Source organism: Odocoileus virginianus, chromosome 19 (genome assembly GCF_023699985.2).
Source record: "Odocoileus virginianus isolate 20LAN1187 ecotype Illinois chromosome 19, Ovbor_1.2, whole genome shotgun sequence".
NCBI lineage: Eukaryota > Metazoa > Chordata > Mammalia > Artiodactyla > Cervidae > Odocoileus > Odocoileus virginianus.
Genome location: NC_069692.1, coordinates 24979588 through 24998893, shown reverse-complemented (window position 1 = coordinate 24998893; position 19306 = coordinate 24979588). Strand labels below are relative to the sequence as shown.

General features: G+C 40.5%; 1 protein-coding gene across 5 annotated transcripts in view; it reads left to right on the top strand.

Moving 5' to 3' along the window:
* The window catches only part of ARMC2 (armadillo repeat containing 2), a 124283-nt gene that overhangs the window by 38370 nt on the left and 66607 nt on the right, over nt 1-19306 (top strand). For all 5 annotated transcript variants that reach the window (XM_020876605.2, XM_070449993.1, XM_020876606.2 and 2 more), the window contains 4 exons: nt 1981-2079; nt 7394-7569; nt 12213-12315; nt 13614-13837. In XM_020876605.2, coding sequence (XP_020732264.2) covers nt 1981-2079; nt 7394-7569; nt 12213-12315; nt 13614-13837 — 602 coding nt within the window. The remainder of the gene's footprint in view (nt 1-1980; nt 2080-7393; nt 7570-12212; nt 12316-13613; nt 13838-19306) is intronic.

Genomic DNA, 19306 nt, shown 5'->3' with positions numbered 1-19306 from the left:
TTTGGACTCATTGAAGTCTGTATTTCTAATAACTTTAAGTTTGTCATGAATAGTTGTCTCTTATTTGTCTGGCTGCTTATCTCTGGGTTTTCCCCTTGCCTTGATATATATGTTGATTTTATTTCTCTTACTTTGGACTTTGAGTGTGTCCGACACCTGGGAATATGAGCAACTATGTTGTTTATACAGCTTGAATAGTCGTGTTTACTTTTAGGATCCGTATCCGTGATTTATCAGTGTCAGAGAAGATTTGTAAGAGTAATGAGCCAGAAGATGGAGGTGGTGGTCTGCAGTTCTTTTCCTGCAGTTCGTAAACCGCGGGAGCTCTGAGAGCTGAGATGCTGTACAAACGCGTTTAGTGACTGCCTGACCTGCACTGCTGGGCGTCCAGTTCTCGTTTTTATTTCTTTAGTGTGTTATAGTCACGTTTTGCTGCAGGGCGCTGCCTCAGGAGACCGTGCTGACAGTGATACGTAAAGCAGTGTAAGCACCATGCGTGCCTGTGCTAAGTCGCTTTAGTCATGTCCTGCTCTTTGTGACCCATGGGCTATAGCCCACCAGGCCCCTCTGTCCATGGGTTTCTCCAGGCAAGAATACTGGAGTGGATTGTCATGCCCTCTTCCAATGGATCTTCCTGACCCAGGGATCGAACCTGCATCTCTTACGTCTCCTACATTGGAAGGCAGGTTCTTTACCACTCATGTCACCTGGAAAGCCCGAGGGCCTCAGGGCGAGGCCTTCAGAGAAGGAAGGCCGTGGATTTTGTCTCTAGCACTGCTTCTGAGTGTCTGGCCTGGCAGCTCCCCCTTTGGCTGGACAGTCTTTGTTTTAGACCTTGAGATCTTGCCTGTGTGAAATGTAATCATGATTTGCAGTTTCTAATACAATTTACATGTCTCCCTGAAGTTATCTTTTAGTTTGCCAATTTGCTTCAGGGCAAAATGGCCCCCGAAGAGGTCAAGTGTAATGCTGTGGAGCTCTGTGACCTTGGCCAGGTTACTTAATAACCCTGAGCCCCACTGTCTTCATCTGGAAAACAGTGACAATGTGGGGACCTCTGGAGAGTGTTGTGACAAAAATGAAATGCAGACCTGCTGGATCTAAGGTACACCGGCTGTGGGAGTCCTGACTCGTCCACAGCTGCCTCCTCAGGCAGCCTCTGTCTCGGTGATCTGGTGATAACGCACAGCCTGATACACTTCAGACAGGGATGACCTGTTTACTGGTTTTTTTTTAACCTGGGAAGTGAAACCGTGCGGACTGAGTGCTTCTAGATGCTAGGCACTGGGCTCAGAGCTTTGCTTACATCGTGTCTTTGAATTCTCATAACCCTGAAGGCAAATATTTTAATCTCTGTTTTGCTGATGAGGCTCAGAAAGGATAAGAAACCAGACCCCCGTCACCCAGTGCGTCAGTAATAGAGTTGGGATTTGAACTGAGGTCTGTCAGCACCCAGAGCTCAGGCTTCCTGTTGCCCCACACAAAACCACTGGTGTGAGAAGCACTGGCCCCACAATAATGTGAACATTTTCTTTTCTGCAGGAGAGAAAGTCCCTGCAGGCCTCCCTCTCAGAAAATTTTCCATTAAAACATTTTCAAAATCTTTGTTCTTTACATATCTACAGTTTTCTATTTATTTTATGTTATAGAGGGATATGTTTAAAAAGAAAAAACAAACAAGCCAAAACTCCAGACTGCCTCACTGACAGTAGTTTCAACACTTACAAAGCTGACGACTTGATGCACTGTCCCAATCAGAGTTTAAGGTTATGATTTCTTTACATGATTTTTACTGAGTTTAATTTGATTTGATTAGAAGACATGTCATTCTCATTAGAATTAGTTGGGTTGGGGGGGCAGAGTGTAATGTAACTCCAGAGTTTATTAATTTTAGGGATGGATAACGAAGTCTCATTGGCAGTACTCGAGTTGTAACTCCTTTTTCACAGCTCTTTCTCTTGTTCTGTTTTTCTGTTGCAGGCTCAAAAGCCGACTTGCAAGAAAAGAATACAGAAATAGAAGTAGATGAAGTATTTTGGAATACAAGGATTGTACCCATTTTGCATGACTTAGAAAAAGGTAAAAAAAAAAAAAAGTCGCTTTAGATCGAAAATATCTGCAGTTATTTGTATGTCCCCCATTGCCCTGATATTTTCAGTACACTTTGTCAGTTTTTCTGTGAACTTGTTCAGAAACAAGTGAAATCATCTATTTACCCAGTAATGTATGTATTCAATATTACATGTAAACCTAATTTTAAAATTATACTTTAAATACCGCAAGAGAACCTACTTCTAAAAGTCCCTTTAGAATATAAATTACCACTACTTCTGCCCAAGGAAATGCCAGTTTGAACTCGCTGGAGTGGTAGTTCATGAGTAACAGTGAAAAATTAAAGTAGATTTCAATCCTCTGAAACATTGGCTAGGTCTCACAGATTGACATCCTTGGCAGGTATGCCCATGGTTTTCTAGATCCAAGTGTATACAGTTGGCCCTCCATAGCTTCAGGCTGCACATCCACAGATTCAACCAGCTATAAATGGAACTTTATTCTGTGGTGGTTTGAATTCTCAGATGCAGGACCCGTGGATATGGAGGGCAATGCCATTTTATACACGGGACTTGCGCATCCATGGATTTTGGTTTACTCAGGGGTCCCAGAACAAATACCCCGTGACTCCTGAGGGAGGGCTGTATATCCAGTTTTCCAAAAGTTGAACATGGTTGTCGGGGATGCCACTCAGACGGGGAAGTGGGCTTGGACTTGGACTCTGGAATGCCCAGCAGTCAAGGCCTGCAACCCATGTGTCTCTCCCAGGGTGACCTGTGGAAAGCTTGGCAGGGAAATGCCCCTGCTCCCTACCTTCTACCCCTTTGTCGCTCTTAAGGGATTCCACTTCTGAAGTTGAAATGGGCTTCTCTGGAGCTGCAGCCTGGCCCACAGCACACATGAGGCCCTCACTAGCAACCGTGGAACCAGGGCCCCTTGGATGAACAAACCAGCATGGTAGCCACAGGAAGAAGCCCTAGGGAGAAGCAGGGTCAACGAGTCCTGGCCATCAACCCACCAGGAAAGCTGTGCAAAAGACCTAGTTCCTTAAAGGCTCGAATGGCCTCACCCATCCTGGGCTCTCTGAGGGTGCTTGGTGGTAAAGAAGGAAGCACAGTGGGGCAGGTGAGGAGCAGCACAGAGGCCTGCCTTGGAGAAAGTCTTCAGCTGGAGGGATTTTAAGAGGCTTCTGAGGGCTCTTGTCACCACAGAGAAAACTGAGGAGTTTGGCATTCGAAATGCAGATGAATCTCCCTTCTCAGGGGATGATTAAATGCTGAAGAATGGTCTCTCTTTCAGAGACAAATTGAAAAACAGCAAACGGTGGCAGGACTAAGTTACCTGACCCTTTGACATTCCTTTTTCTTTCTCTCTCCTTTTTTTCCTACTTTTTTTGGTGACATAATTTCAGACTTACAGAAAAGTTGCAAGAATAGTGCAAAGAAATCCTGTATACTCTTCCCCCAGATTCCAAAAATACGAACATTTTTACATATTTGCTTTATAATTCTTTCTCCCCCTTCCTCCCTCTCTCCATCATGCTCTCTTTTTCTCTATACACCCCTTACTCAACACACCACATTTTTCCCCCTTTTTCGAACCACTTGAGAACAAGTTGCCATTATGACACCCCATATTCCTAAGTACCCTGGCATGTAGTTTTAGAAGTAAGGGCATCCTATTACATATCTGGAAATCACCATGCAACACTATACAAACCCAATTTAGATTTTGCCAGTTATCCTGATGATTTTGTTCATAGGAAAGGAAAATCCTGAATGCAGTTACTTGTCACGTCCCTTTCATGATCTTGATGTACTTGGGCACAGGCCAGTTATTGCATAGACTGCCCCTGCCCAGTGAATTTTTCTGGTACTCTCTCACCATTCTATGCCGGTTAGGCAATTGGGCAGGCATGTAGCCTGAGTGGTGCTGTGTCCTTCCTGGGTACATCATCATCAGGAGGCACGGGATGCTGAGTTGGTCCATTACTGGTGTTGTGGACTTTGATCACTTGGGGAAGGTGGTGTCTGCATGGTTTTTCAATGTAAAGTTACTATTTTTCCCTTTGTAATTAATAGGTCTCTTATGGGGAGAAGTTACTGCGGAGTCTACCTTGCTTTCTATTGCTCATCAGACTTTCACCCACTAGCTTTAGTCCCTTGAGGATCTTGATTGTTTTTAGGTTCAAGCTGTCTTTTTGAGGCTACCCGGCAGTTATAACAAACCCACCGGTAGAAAGAAATATTTTGATTAGTAGTTTAGAATTTGACCCTGGAGCCTTCTTTAATTTCTTTCAAGCTAAAACAGCTACTCTTGAGTAGAACCCAGCAGGCTGAAGAGCATGGAGGGAAGTATTGGAAAAATACCTTGACGTCTGCCCCCTGCCACGGAGTAGCCTGCAGCCTGGACCTGGGGCTTGTGAAGAAACTGCCAGTAACAGAAGAATGAAACAACAAAACAGAAGCATTTTTCTTACAATAGAGCTCAGTTTTTTTCCTTTGATTTAAAGTTAGTCTCAGTCATTTCCCATCAATTCATTTTATTTAAGTGCTTAACTGAAAGGCATGGAAGGTTACTTAGCTATTGAGGTTTAAAATTTTTTCTTAGATGTTATTGTTGAAAAGAGCTAAAAATGGCCTGAGTCATTTCCTTCTGCAGGCGCACACTTCCTCTATGCGGGCTTTCAAGAGCACATTATGGTATTTATTTAAGATTGGTTTCCTACTTTTAAATTTTGTGACGAAATCTATCAGAGATAATATTTTTCAACTGAATGTCTTATACTTGGGATCCTTACATTTCCCCTCATGTTCTATTTTGTGTGCTATTTTTCTTCCATGTATGACTTTCAGTATAGCTACCACTTTCAAAAATTGTTTTCCTCAGCATTCTATTATAAAATGAAGTACTCCCCTGCTTCCTAACTAAAGTCTACTTTTTATTATCTTCTTTGCTAATACTTGGGGCTTCCCTGATAGCTCAGTTGGTAAAGAATCTGCCTGCAGTGCCGGAGACCCTGGTACAATTCCTGGGTCGGGAAGATCCCCTGGAGAAGGGATAGGCTATCCACTCCAGTATTCTTGGGCTTCCCTTATGGTTCAGCTCATAAAGAATCTGCCTGCAATGTGGAAGACCTGGGTTGGATCCCTGGGTTGGGAAGATCCCCTGAAGAAGAGAAAGACTACCCACTCCGGTATTCTGGCCTGGAGAATTCCATGGCCTTACTGTATAGTCCATGGGGTCACAAAGAGTTGGGCATGACCGAACAACTTTCATTTAACTTAAGTTGCTGATACTCACCTCCAAATAATGGTGGACATGGTGACATTTTGAGATTTTGTTCCACTTGCGTCTTCTTTTCTCAGATAATGAACATTGTTCTCATAGGAAGATATTGATCATTGTTTTCATCAATAGGCATAGTATTAATAGAAAGTGAATCTGCATTAAACTGTGTTACAGGCTGTCAATACAGTATTCTCCCTGTACTGTGCACTGTCAGTACAAAGATATCTAAGACACGGTTCCTACTCAGCATATCTCTTTGAGGGCACTGGGCATGTAACAGAGCATGCATTTGTTTTTGTTGTTCAGTTGCTAGGTCATATCCGACTCTTTGTGACCCCATGTACTACATAGCACATCAGGATTCCCTATCCTTCACTGTCTCCCAGAGTTTGCTCAGATTCATGTCCATTGAATTGGTGATGCTATCTAACCATCTCATCTTCTGCTGCCCTCTTATCCTTTTGCCTTCAGTCTTTCCCAGCATCAGGATCTCTTCCAGTGAGTCAGCTCTTTGAATCAGGTGGCCAAAGTATTGGAACTTCAGCTTCAGCATCAGTCCTTCCAATGAATATTCAGAGTTGATTTCCTTTAGGATTAACTGATGTGATCTTGTAGTCTAAGGGACTCTCAAGAGTCTTCTCCAGCACCACAATTCAAAAGCAGCACCAATTCTTTGGTGTTCCGCCTTCTTTAGGGTCCAACTCTCACATCCATACATGACTACTGGAAAAACCAAACTTTGACTGTATGGACCTTTGTCAACAAAGTGATACCTCTGCTTCTTAATATGCTGTCTAAGTTTATTATAACTTTTCTTCCAGGGAGCAAGCATCTTTTAATTTCATGGCTATGATCACCATCTGCAGTGATTCAGGAGCCCAAGTAAAGAAAATCTGTCACTATTTCCACTTTTCCCCCATCTATTTTACATGAAGCGGTGGGACCTGATGCCATGATCTTAATTTTTTGAATGTTGAGTTTTCAGCCAGCTTTTTCACTCTCCTCTTTCACCTTCACCAAGATGCTCTTTAGGTTCACTTTGCTTTCTGGCATTAGAATGGTATCATCTGCATATCTGAGGTTGTTGATATTTCTCCCAGCAATCTTGATTCCAGCTTGTGATTCATCCAGTCCGGCATTTCACATAATTACTCCGCATGTAAGTTAAATAAGCAGAGTGATAAATACAGCCTTGATGTACTCCTTTCCCAATTTTGAACCTGTCGTTCCATGTCCAGTTCTAACTGTTGCTTCTTGACCCACCTACAGGTTTTTCAGGAGACAGGTAAGATGGCCTGATATTCCCATCTCTTTAATAATTTTCCACACAGTCAAAGGCTTTATGTAGTCAATGAAGCAGAAGTAGAATTCCCTTGCTTTCTCTGTGATCCAACAAATGTTGGCAATTTGATCTCTGGTTCTTCTGTCTTTTCTAAACCCATCTTGTACATCTGGAAGTTCTCGGTTCACATACTGCTGAAGCTTAGCTTGAAGGATTTTGGGCCTAACCTTACTAGCATGAGAAATAAGCAGCATACATACATGTGTGAAAAATAATAGTATTTGTTGAATGTGGCATTCTATACCTTTTCTGGAGGAGCCAGAATATACACAGGGCCTCGAAGGACCAAAATCAGTAGGGATGAAGGTAAGGAGAACATTCTGGACCCTTGGAACTGTGTGACAGAGGGGTGAAGGTGGAGATGCAAGGCAGAATCTTCCAGGGCCCTGAGCAGAGCCCTGGTGGATGGTGGGCAGCAGGAATGAAGGAGAGCCGGTGAAATCGGGAGTTCCCCTCCTCGGTACACTCTCTGGAAGACTGTGTGTTCTAGATAAGCTAACTGATTAGTGAAGAAGTCAACATGCTAGGAAGTGGAGCGACAAAATAGAAAAAAAAATCAGATAGATGGAAATGAAAAGGGGAAGAAAACAACATAGTTTAGGAATTTGAAGATGTTCAGGGAGGTAATTATGGGGTTTTGCGTACACTGTGTTTGAGAAAACTTGACCTCAGTGAGTAAGTTCTGCTTTACTCTCTTTGCCCCAACAGAAGGAAACATTGAAATGGTCTGTGCTATTTGCGCACAGCTTCATCATGCTTTAGAGGAAGGAAACATGCTTGGAAATAAATTTAAGAGAAGAAGTATTCTCCTGAAGACGCTATATAAACTAGTTGATGTTGGCTCGGACTTGCTGAGCCTTAAACTTGCAAAAATTATTCTAGCAGTAAGTTTTTCTCTTCTCTGGTCTTGTAGACTGTAGCACATACAAGTTCTGTTAAATGCTGTGTTTGTAAAACCTTGCAAAGAAGATTAGAAATGCAGTGTGTTCGTTCAGAATCTTGAAAACAAAATTGAGGTGGTGAACTGACATCCCAGACTTTGACCAGAAAGTACGGAGGAAATAAGGCTGAGTACAGAGAAAATGTTCAAACAAGTAAACGCTCACACGTGGATTGTGGCAATGTTTTTTTTTTTTTTCTAAAAAAATAAGGTGACAATAGGCAAACACATTCAAAACAGAAACTCAAGTAACTTGACTAGAGATCAGTATCAGAGAGTGCAGACTGTGGTTTCTGCCCTATGGTTTCTGTTGGGTGTTTGATGGTTCTGTCACATGGTTTAATAAATAACTTCAGATCACTTGGGCTGTGGACATAGTGGCCAGGTGCTTTATGAGGCCGGGTGAAACAGAGAACCAGCTGCTTTGTGGTCACAGAAAGGTGGTCATAGAAAGCTTCTGTGAGGTGTTAGAGAAGAGGCCAGACACCAAATAAAACTCTATAGAAACTCTGTCTCAAACAAAATGATAGCATTGTTTGAGTGCAGCCCTTTGTGGTCACAGCCATAAACAGTTGGAACCAAAAGATAAGACACAATTATTATAGAATGTTCTAAGAGAGCCGCTAAAACGAATGAATGAAGCTTTGTTTACCTGGTTTCAGAAAAATAAAAGCTATTATGTTAAAAACACATAATTCATATAATTTAAAATCTTAGAGTACACAGTGAAGGTGAGCGTTGGTATACTTAGTGATGGTTTAGTGAGTTCCTTATTTCGAAGTCTTTCATAAAGTCTTTACATATTCTCTGCAGTTTTGGAGGGGGTACATTCTTATTTAGCTGCCATCCTAAACTGTTCACCCTCTTTGCAAACACGGTGATATTGTATGTGATGCAGAAAGCAACATTTCTTTGAAATAGTGATCTTAGTAGTAGTCTAATCCCCTCTCATTGGTGATAATTGATCAGTCAGCTTTAGTGAGAAAGAAAAGGCACCGGGAAGATGTACAGTCAGAAGTTATAAGTAGAGATGAAAAGGTGACTGCATGCTGCCCAGTTTCTTCTCTGGCCCTGGATTTGGGGCCCCTCCTGGCCCGGGAGAGCCCCAGTGTGAGACTGGAAGGCTCTCTTGGTATCACTGCTCTGGGCAGGACCCAAGCAGCCAGCTCCCCAGGGACTGCCTTGGTCTCTTATCAGGATCTGAGACATTGTGCTCTGTAGCAAGCCAAAAATAAATAGAGAAAGAAAGAAGGAAAATGCCATGCATTTGTTAATACTCTGCAGAGAAAATATCATCTTCGTTATTAAAGGTGCCGTTCAAATTAATTATATACATGGCACAATTTGACTATTTTAGGGCAAAAGGATAAGTGATCTGCCAGGCAGTGAACAGATTCTGAATGAAACATGTTTAGATAAAGCCCTTTCCGTGACACTGACCGCCTTGCTGAATCCGGGGCAAGGCTCCTCCAGGCTACAGTCCAGAGTGCAGGGGTGGGCAGGCCGTCCCTTCTGCTTGACTGTGGAACCTCAAGGTCAGGAACAACCTGCAAGGCCAACAAGTCCAGCTTCCCATCTGCCACCAGAATCTTCTATAATGCAGCAGGCAAGGCATTGCTTCCCTTAGACCTTGGTGATGGGGTTCTATGTAAATTTTTTTTTAAAAGAAATCATAAAAAGCTATTGAAAGAAACAAATTGACAAAAAAGCTGAAGATAAATAGTACTAAAATTTTGTAATAGCCTCTTCTTTCTGCTAATATTGACTTTATCTACCAGTTGACTATTATAATTCAAACATTTAGTTATTTGCAGGTTTAAAAAATCCAGTGAGTATAATGTTAGTTCAGGTTTCTTGCATTTTTGGTTAAGTGGAGCTTTGCCAGACAGCTGTTGTCATTTTAACTTTTGTACCGGAAAAACTTACAAAAATGTATCTGCCTATTTTATGACTTTTTTTTTTTAAAGAGTACAGACATATATGCAATATGTGAATGCAACTATATTCAGAAAAGGAAGACAATCTAGCACCCTATACAAGGGGAAAAACAGAAAAGTCAGCAGTGATTATATATAGTGGCAGTGTTATGAGTGATTTTTAAACTTCCCTTTTCTTTAATTCTCCAAATTTGCTTTAAATCAAGTAACCTACTATGTTTAACATAAAAGTAAGCTACCCTACTGCAGGAACCCACTTGGTACCAGGGATTCTTGACACTGGGAATAAAAGTGAATAAAACAACCCCTGCCTTCCAGGCTGGCCATGTAGCAGCAGAAAGAGTAAACACTTGAAGTGCCAATGAGGCTGGTGGGCACTGTGAGAAGAAAATAAAGCAGAGTGAAGGGAATGGCCCGCTTTGGGAGGAAGCGCTGTTTTACTCAGATTACTCTACATTCCTTGCATACAATGTTTTACAGTCTTTTTTGTGTCTCAAAGTCACTATTTTACAGTTACCAAAAGAGAAGGTATAGTAATCTGCTTTGAATGTAAACTGACCTCACAGCAGGCCTGGAAGTGGTAGTTTGTTGGGATTTTTTTTTTTTTTAAATGACAACTCTGACACTAGGTGTTTTTGTTTATATGTCTTCTGCCACTTTTCACTAAAAATGTAAGACTTGGGAGTGAGGTTAGTTGTATTCATTCATTTATTCCACAAATTTGATTGAATACATAGCACAGGGTACCTTCCACACACAGAAGGAGTAATAAACCATGGTTTTGACCTCAAAGGCTCATAATGTAGTGGAAGATTCCCAGCAGATTATATTGCCAGATATAAAGGGCAATATATTTCTCTTGATACAGATTTTTTTTTTCTCTCTAGTCACTTTTTTTTTTTCTGGGTTTTTAAACAACAATTTAAAAATACTAATCATTAAAAAAAATTTTTTTTAAGTTTCCATTTCCTCTTTTCATCCTGAGAACAGAGGAAATTTCCATTCTGCCCATGTGACTGTTTATGAGGCTTCCACAACAGAGCTTCTCAGACTTGAATGTGAGCTCAGTCCCCTGGCAAAGTTGTAAGAGGCACATTCTGGTTCAGCAGGGCTTCTGGGACCTGAGATCATGCATCTCTAATACATACTCAGCTGATACCAAGATGAGATGACATGACCCGTCTGAGGAGCAGACTCCGCAGCTGCAAAATGGAACAAGTAAACCTAAGCTGCAGGGTTAGCTATGAGATGTCATGAAAAGGGCCAGAGCAGGGGTCAGACAGATGATGGATAATGCTTCATGGACAGTACTCACCTCTCCCTTCCTCTCCAGCTCAGGGCCGACCACACTCCCCTTGATATTTCCTACAGGGAACAGCTGGAGAAGGAAATGGCAACCCACTCCAGTATTGTTGCCTGGAGAATCCCGTGGAAGAGGAGCCTGGTGGGCTACAGTCCATGGGGTCGCAAAGAGTCAGACATGACTTAGTGGCTGAACGACAGGGAATAGCACAGTGCCTGTAGGCAGCAAGAGCTCATTCATATTTGTGAGTCAAACACAGAATGAATCTTTCAAAAATATGTGTGACAAATTCCATTATCTTTGTCCTTTTTACTAAGTGAAGACTCATTAGTAAACAGTATTGAAGATAATTTTAAGGATACTTTTTAATGACAAAATAATGAACCATATGTCAAATTTTTCACACAGATATATTTGTTTGGATGACCTCATCCTACAAACATATTTTACATTCTTGCAATGAAAGCATACAGTATTTCCATCTTACAGTAGATTATAGATGTCTTTTTATGCATAGTGTTCAGTTATACTTTTGTGACTGCTTAACATGAATTGTATTGATGTTCCACAGTTTATTAAACTGTTCCCAAATAGTGGACATTTAGGATTTTTAATTTTAATTTTTACTACTTTACGTAAGTATGCAGCTCATTTAGACCATTTGACTCAGTCCTCCTAGACTTTTTTTTTTTTAAGAGTATACTTCCTTATTGCTTAATTTACTTGAATATTTTTCTGTGATTTAGAAGGTAGTTTTAACCTTTGAATGTTACTTGTGATTATCTCAAGGCATTTCAGAAATAGGCTTAAATAATAAATACATATGTATTATCTAATCAAAAGTATTACTTTTTCATTTTATTTTATACAAATGATAAATAGAATTGTACTTTTCCCCTTTTCTCTCCTTCACCTCCATGATGTGTTCTTTTCTAGGTTAGTTTAATCTGAAATTTTAGTATTCATCTTCCTTTATTTTGAAAAGTAGTTACTCCATTTAATTAAATTTATCAACATCGGCCCTTTCTTTTTCTTCAGATATTCTTTAAAAAGTAATAATTTCACATATAAGCACGAGGCTTTATGAAATAAGAAATAAATGCTTATCATTAAAGTGTGCTTACTCTAAATATCATTTATATTGTATTTACTATAAAGTGAGTTAATTAGATACCATAGTTGGCAAATATGTGGCCAAAACTTTTGAAAGTTGATTTCTTTAGACCCTTCTTTTTATGTTTTAGATACATTCTTGCTGCACTTTCTAAATTAGATGTTCATGTTGAAAAATTACAGCGTTTGTCTTTATTTCCTTCTCCAGTGGTAATGTGACTTCTTTCTCTACAGCTTAAAGTGAGTGGAAAGAATCTTCTTAATGTTTGCAAACTTATATTTAAAATTAGCAGAAGTGAGAAGAATGATTCTCTGATTCGAAATGACAGCATTCTGGGTGAGTATTATTCAGTACGACCATTCAGCAAATGTTACACTTGAATATGAATGAAAAGTTTGGAGAGCAAAGTTATAATTAATGGTAGCTGGAATATTTTATTTTCTTATCATATGCAGAAGTTAGGTAATGCCTGTTTTTTTTCTGTCCTTCTCTGTGTTTTCCATGTTTCACTTAATGTATCCTTTGGATCCTAGGAGGATAACCTGCTGTTTTTTTAAATACCTGTAGTAACAATATGTAACAAAGTGTTTCCTATTTAAAAATTTATTTCCTGGTCTTGGATCTACTGAAAAATTACATTTAATAGCACTTGACATAACTGACATTTTTGATCTTTTGATATGGTAGGGATAATTAACTTGGAAGACATATGTAACTGTTGTAGAAAATTGACATCAAAGTGTGTCAAATGTTTCAAATATGTGGCTAGGTATTGTAATACATCCTAACTACCTAGCTAACAATGTGTAACTCTTTATGTATCCTTAAATAATTAAGATGCTTAAATAGTTACCTAAACAGAAATCTTTTATGAATTAGTACTGTTGATCTAAGGCAACAACATGGAAAATACTCTAAATCCTTTGTTAAGGATAAAGGATCTTTTTTTTTTAATCCCAGCACACAGGGACAAAGCCAGTACTCAAAGAAATGTATAATGCTGAATCAGCTTGTTGAGAATAATAGATTAAAAATAAAGATTCTGACAGATAATCTCACTGACTAAGAAAAATTAACGTGAGATAGGCATAATTAACCTTACCAGAGCTGTCTGGATTATCCTAAAAGCTAGTACTTGTATGTTATTTGGATGGATGTTCTTAAGTTGTCTTAGGAAGGGCAGATGTTATATTTGAAGCATCCTTTTCTATGGTTGAGATATTTTTTAAAGTTCCTATCTTGATTAACTTCCTATTCATACAACAGCCAGTATATTCTTAAAGGTTTGTTGAAATAAAACTCTTAAATTACTTTAATTATTAGTTATTCTGTAATAAACTGTAACTGAAAATAAAGGTTAGCCAATATTAATAAGAGGCTAGGAATGGCATTCAGTTAAAAGAACACTTTCTTATTTACATATTAATAATCCCATCTTTTGCTGTCACTGATGTTACAGAGATTTGTCTCATAAGCTTTCCTCTTTATGCCTTATGAGTAACTCTTAACAAACATTTGAATGTGGATCCTGGCTCACATTTTACGAATCGTATTTGATGTTCACACCCAAGTGCTTTAACCTCTCTCTCCAGCGGTTCTACGCATACATTTGTAATAATTCATCTTTTTGACAGAATCATTATTGGAGGTCCTGAGAAGTGAAGACCTGCAAGCTAACACCGAAGCTTTCCTGTACTGCATGGGGACCATCAAATTCATTTCTGGAAATCCAGAATTTCTTCATGAAATGATCGGCAAAGGTGCCGTTGAAATATTGATGAATCTGATAAAGCAAGTAAACGAGAACACCAAGGAATCTGGGACATGTTTGCCTAATTCAGGCCACTTGTTAGTCCAAGTAAGTATTTTACTTGAAAATGTTAGACTTGTAAAATTAATTTTCTTGTTATCTAATATCACTGAGTTGCCAGGTGGGTGTAACTGGCGGGCTGTCATCCACCCCCGGGGGCGAGTGCTTGGCCTCGGGGCTCAGGGCGGCAGTCCCAGCCCCACCTCCGCCCTGTGTGCCTGTTTCCTCTGGAAAAGCTATTCTGTGGCTTTTACATGCAGTTGGCCACATGTTGGAGCAGGTCTCCTGCACGTGGACAACTGTTGCTGCTGCCCTGCAGAGAGAGCAGGCCTGAAGAATGAATGCTTAGCACCTCTTCAACTGCATATTATAATCAGAATTTTGACAGGCAGAGTTTGAACTTTTAGAGATTCTTTTCTGTAACTTTGTTTATTTGTTGTTATTTCTGACTGCTCGGTCTTGGTCGCTGCGCGGGCTTTTCTCTAGTTGTGACGTGTGGGGCTGCTCTTCGTTGCAGAGGTCTCTCATGTTGCAGAACATGAGCTCTAGGGCACGAGGGAACAGTGGCTGTGGTTCCAGGGCTCGAGAGCACGGGCTCAGTAGTTGCAGCGCACACATGGGCCTAGTTGCTCTGTGGCATGTGGGGTCCTCCCGAATCAGGGATTGAACCCATGTCTCCTACGTTAGCAGGTGGATTCTCTACCACTGAGCCACCAGGGAAGCCCCTAACTCTTGCGAGTTTTGAAGCCGGGTCTAGGCTGGAGATTGTTCCCGATGATTGGTAGCTCCTGTCACGCATCTTTTATCTGCAGTAAAGATCAGAAGTTAATGACACTGAGTGAACAGCCGTTGAGGGGATATGTAGACAACACATAGACCAGAGACTACAGGAATGATGGTAGCAAAGCCAGGTACTTTTAGAATGACCAGGGCAGGAAGAAAAACTGTGTTATGTGTTACAGTTTTATTACTTTTGTAGCAGATTAAATCTCATAGTCGAATTACTTTCGTTGGAGCTGCCTCAGGTCTCCATTCTTTAGATGAGACTGTACTCTTTAATAACATTTGAATATCAGTTAATAGTATCTTTGATGTAATAATTTATGAGGTTTGAAATGTGCTTGTCAATTAATAGGAATTGCTCAAGGACTGAGTGCTTGAAGCCTTCAGGAAAGCATGTTAAAAATTAGTTTTTTCTCCTGCCTTTAAGATGCTTGAGGTGTTGATGATGATTATTAATTTTGGACTTTGTGGTCTGTCTTCATTTTGAAAAAGACTGTGAAAACCTCCTTCTGTTATGAATGATTAAATATTCTACTGGATGTGCCATCTTTTGGCCAGGAAGACTTAAATAAGAAACATTTTCATGCTGATAGTATATTGAGTTATTCAAACTTTCCCTCAATGAAAATGGTTATTTTGGTTATATAATTATATTTCTTGTTAAAATGCAAAAAGTAAGAGTGGAAAAATCAGCTGAATTATTTTCACCCTGAAGTAAAGTACCTCCAACTTTTAATAACCATTCTTTCATGCATTTTACATGCATATGTATTATATATACTTACATACATATAATTTTTGCTTTTGATCAAGAACTTCTTCATTCTAACAGCTGCTTTTGCTTATTTTGCATCACCCTCTTTCCTCCTTGTTTCTCCTCCTGGTCCACACAACACATGTGCTCAGTGCCTTTTAATACACCCATAGGTTTTCAAAAATGGAATATGCTATGCACGTTTCTTTTTTCATTTAACAATACATAGTAAAAACTCTATACACTTATTTTATTCTTTTTATTGGTAGTATAATATTCTGTGATGAAAATATACCTCAAATTCTCAAGCATTCTTCTCTCGAGGTACTCTGCTTTTATTTTTACATAAAAGCTTGTAGAATTCTTGTTTTGTTTTAGAAAATTCTTTCATAAGTATATAGTTGTCCCTCAGTATCTGCGGAGGATTGAATCCAGGACCTGCCCCGGATACCAAAGTCCACAGATGGTCAGGTCACATACTTGGTCCTTGTATTCGTGGATACAGTGTACCACCTATAGTTGACTGAATCTGCAGATGCAAAATATACGAGGGCAACTGTACATGTGTACATACATTTATATATAATTTATAAATTTAGAAATAAGTGTAGAAATGTGTTTATATGTAATTATTGTTGCTCAGTCACTAAATTGTATCTGACTCTTTGTGACCCGATGGACTGCAGGCTTCCTGTCCTTCAGTATCTCCCACAGTCTTCTCATGTTCATGTCTATTGACTCCATTGAGTCCGATGATGCTATCTATCTATTCCCCAGAGTTTGCTCACTGCTCTTTAGTTCCTCTTCATTTTCTGCCATTAGAGTGGTATCATCTGAATACTTGAGGTTATTGATATTTCTCCCAGAAACCTTGATTCCAGCATGTGAGTCGTCCAGTCCAGCATTTCACAGGATGTATTCTGCATAGAAGTTAAATAAGCAGGATGACAATATACAGCCATGTTGCACTCCTTCCCCAACTTTGAACCAGTCTGTTGTTCTGTGTCTAGTTCTAAACATTGCTTCTTGACCTGCATACAGGCTTCTCAGGAGACAGGTATGGTGGCTTGGTACTCCTATTTCTTTAAGAACTTGCTACAGTTTGTTGTGATCCACACAGTCAGTGGATTTAGTATAGTCAGTGAAGCAAAAGTAGTTATTTTTCTGGAACTCCCTTGCTTTCTCCATGATCCAATGAATGTTGGCAATTTGATTTCTGGTTCCTCTGCCTTTTCTAAACCCAGCTGGTACGTCTAGAAGTTCTTGGTTCATATACTGCCGAAGCCTAACTTGAAGCATTTTGAGCATGACCTTGCTGTGAGAAGAGCACAGTTATACAGTAGTTTGAGCATTCTTTGGCCTTGCCCTTCTTTGGGACTGGAATGAAAACTGACCTTTTCCAGTTCTGTGGCCACTGCTGTGTTTTCGAAATTTGCTGACATATTGAGTGCAGCACTTGAAGAGCATCATCTTTTAGGATTTGAAATCACTCAACTAGAATTCTATCACCTCCACTAGCTTTATTCGTAGTAATGCTTCTTAAGGCCCACTTGATGTCACACTTCAGGGTGTCTGGCTTTAGGTGAATGACCACACCATTGTGGTTATCCAGGTCATCAACACCTTTCTTGTGTAGTTCTTCTGTATATTCTTGCCACCTCTTCTTAATCTCTTCTGCTTCTGTTAGGTCCTTACTGTTTCTGTCCTTTATTGTGCCCATCCTTGCATGAAATGTTCCCTTGATATCTCCAGTTTTCTTGAAGAGATCTCTAGTCTTTCCCATTCTGTTGTTTTCCTCTATTTCTTTGCATTGTTCATTTAAAAGAGGGCCTTCTTATCTCTCCTTGCTATTCTCTGGAACTCTACATTCAGTTGGGAATATCTTTTTCTTTCTCCCTTGTCTTTCACTTCTCTTCTTTCCTAAGCTATATGTATAGCCCCCTCAGACAACCACTTTGCCATCTTGCACTTCTTTCTCTTGGGGATGGTCTTTGTGACTGGCTTCTGTACAATGTTATGAACCTCCATTCATAGTTCTTCAGGCACTCTGCCTACCAGATCTAATCCCTTGAATCTATTCATCACCTCCACTGAATAAGGGATTTGATTTAGGTCATACCTGAATGGTTTAGTGGTTTCCCCTACTTTCTTCAATTTAAGCCTGAATTTTGCAATAAGGAGTTCATGGTCTGAGCCACAGTCAGCTTCAGATCTTGATTTTACTAACTGTATAGAGCTTCTCCATCTTTGGCTGCAAGAAATATAATCATTCTGATTTCAGTATTGACCATCTGGTGATGTTCATGTGTAGAGTCATCTCTTGTGTTAGTGGAAGAAACTATTTGCTATGACCAGTGTGTTCTCTTGACAAAACTCTGTTAGCCTTTGCCCTGCTTCATTTTGTACTCCAAGGCCAAATTTGCCAATTACTCCAGGTATCTCTTGACTTTCTACTTTTGCATTTCAATCCCCTATGATGAAAAGGACATCTTTTTTTTTTGGTATGCTAGAAAGTGTTGTAGGTCTTCATAGAACCAGTCAACTTCAGCCTCAGTGATCAGGACCATAGACTTAGATTACTGTAATGTATAATAAAAATATACAAATAAAATCAGTTGGTATAAAGGAGAATTGGCTTCCCAGGTGGCGCTAGTGGTAAAAAAACAAAAAACAAAAACCAAAAAACAAAAAAAACCTGCCTGCCCAGGCAGGAGACATAAGAGATATGGATTCGATCCCTGGGTCGGGAAGATCCCCTGGAGGAGGAAATGGCAACCCACTCCAGTATGCTTGCCTGGAGAATCCCATGGACAGAGAAGCCTGGTGGACAGTGGTCCGTAGGGTTGCACAGAGTCGAACACAACTGAAGTGATTAAGCACACACACATACCCGTGACCAAAAATACATTGGATCCAGAGCTAGGACCTCCGGCATGCCAGTCAGGGCAGCGCGCTTCTCCCCACGTTCCTCTCCTTTCCCTCTTGGCTTGCTGCAGCCTCCTCAAGTGCAAACTGACTCACCAGGACAGGTGCCCCTTTCTTTTCCAGACATCTGTGCATCCCTCCGGGCGGGAATGCGTCCCTCTAGGGTGTAGTCCATACCGCCACCCACCCCCCACCAGGCACTCTCATGTCTCCAGGGTCTTCCTCTCCACCTCTGGCATCTGGCATGGGGGTGTGGGAACTACACAGCCTGAGGCCTCTCCCTGGAGCCTAGTCAGCACTCACATCCCCATCCAGCAGGAGAAAGTGGGGCCCCTCATCACCACCAGCTGAGAACATGCTCCTCCCCGGAGCCACATGTGTCCCTGCGCACGGTCATTATGTGTGTGTATGTGTGTGTGTTTACAAATGTGGGGGAAGGGAGACATCCTTTTAGGCCATTTCATTGGCAGAATTTTCTGGACTGGGCATTCCCTTGTGTTTAATTAAGACAAAGAAAAGCTGTTTTGAATCATCTGGATTAGAAAATGTTAGCAACTTGACTTCACTATAAGAACAGATGAAAATCTCTAGCGAGTGTGTCGCACCGCCTGGCCTTTTATTAGCTCACTCCTGTGCATATACAACCAAACCAATCTGGCCACAGATAGAATTGTTTGATTATACCAGCTTTTGGAACTGGTAGCTGTAGCTCATGAGATATTTTTTTGAAAGCAACTTTGTTCACCTGAACAAAGGTCTAGTGGTTTTCCCTACTTTCTTCAGTTTAAGTCTAAATTTGGCAATAAGGAGTTCATGATCTGAGCCACAGTCAGCTCCTGGTCTTGTTTTTGCTGACTGTATAGAGCTTCTTCATCTTTGGCTGCAAAGAATATAATCGATCTGAATTCGGTGTTGACCATCTGGTGATGTCCATGTGTAGAGTCTTCTGTTGTGTTGCTGGAAGAGGGTGTTTGCTATGACCAGTGTGTTCTCTTGGCAGAACTCTATTAGCCTTTGCCCTGCTTCATTCTGTACTCCAAGGCTAAATTTGCCTG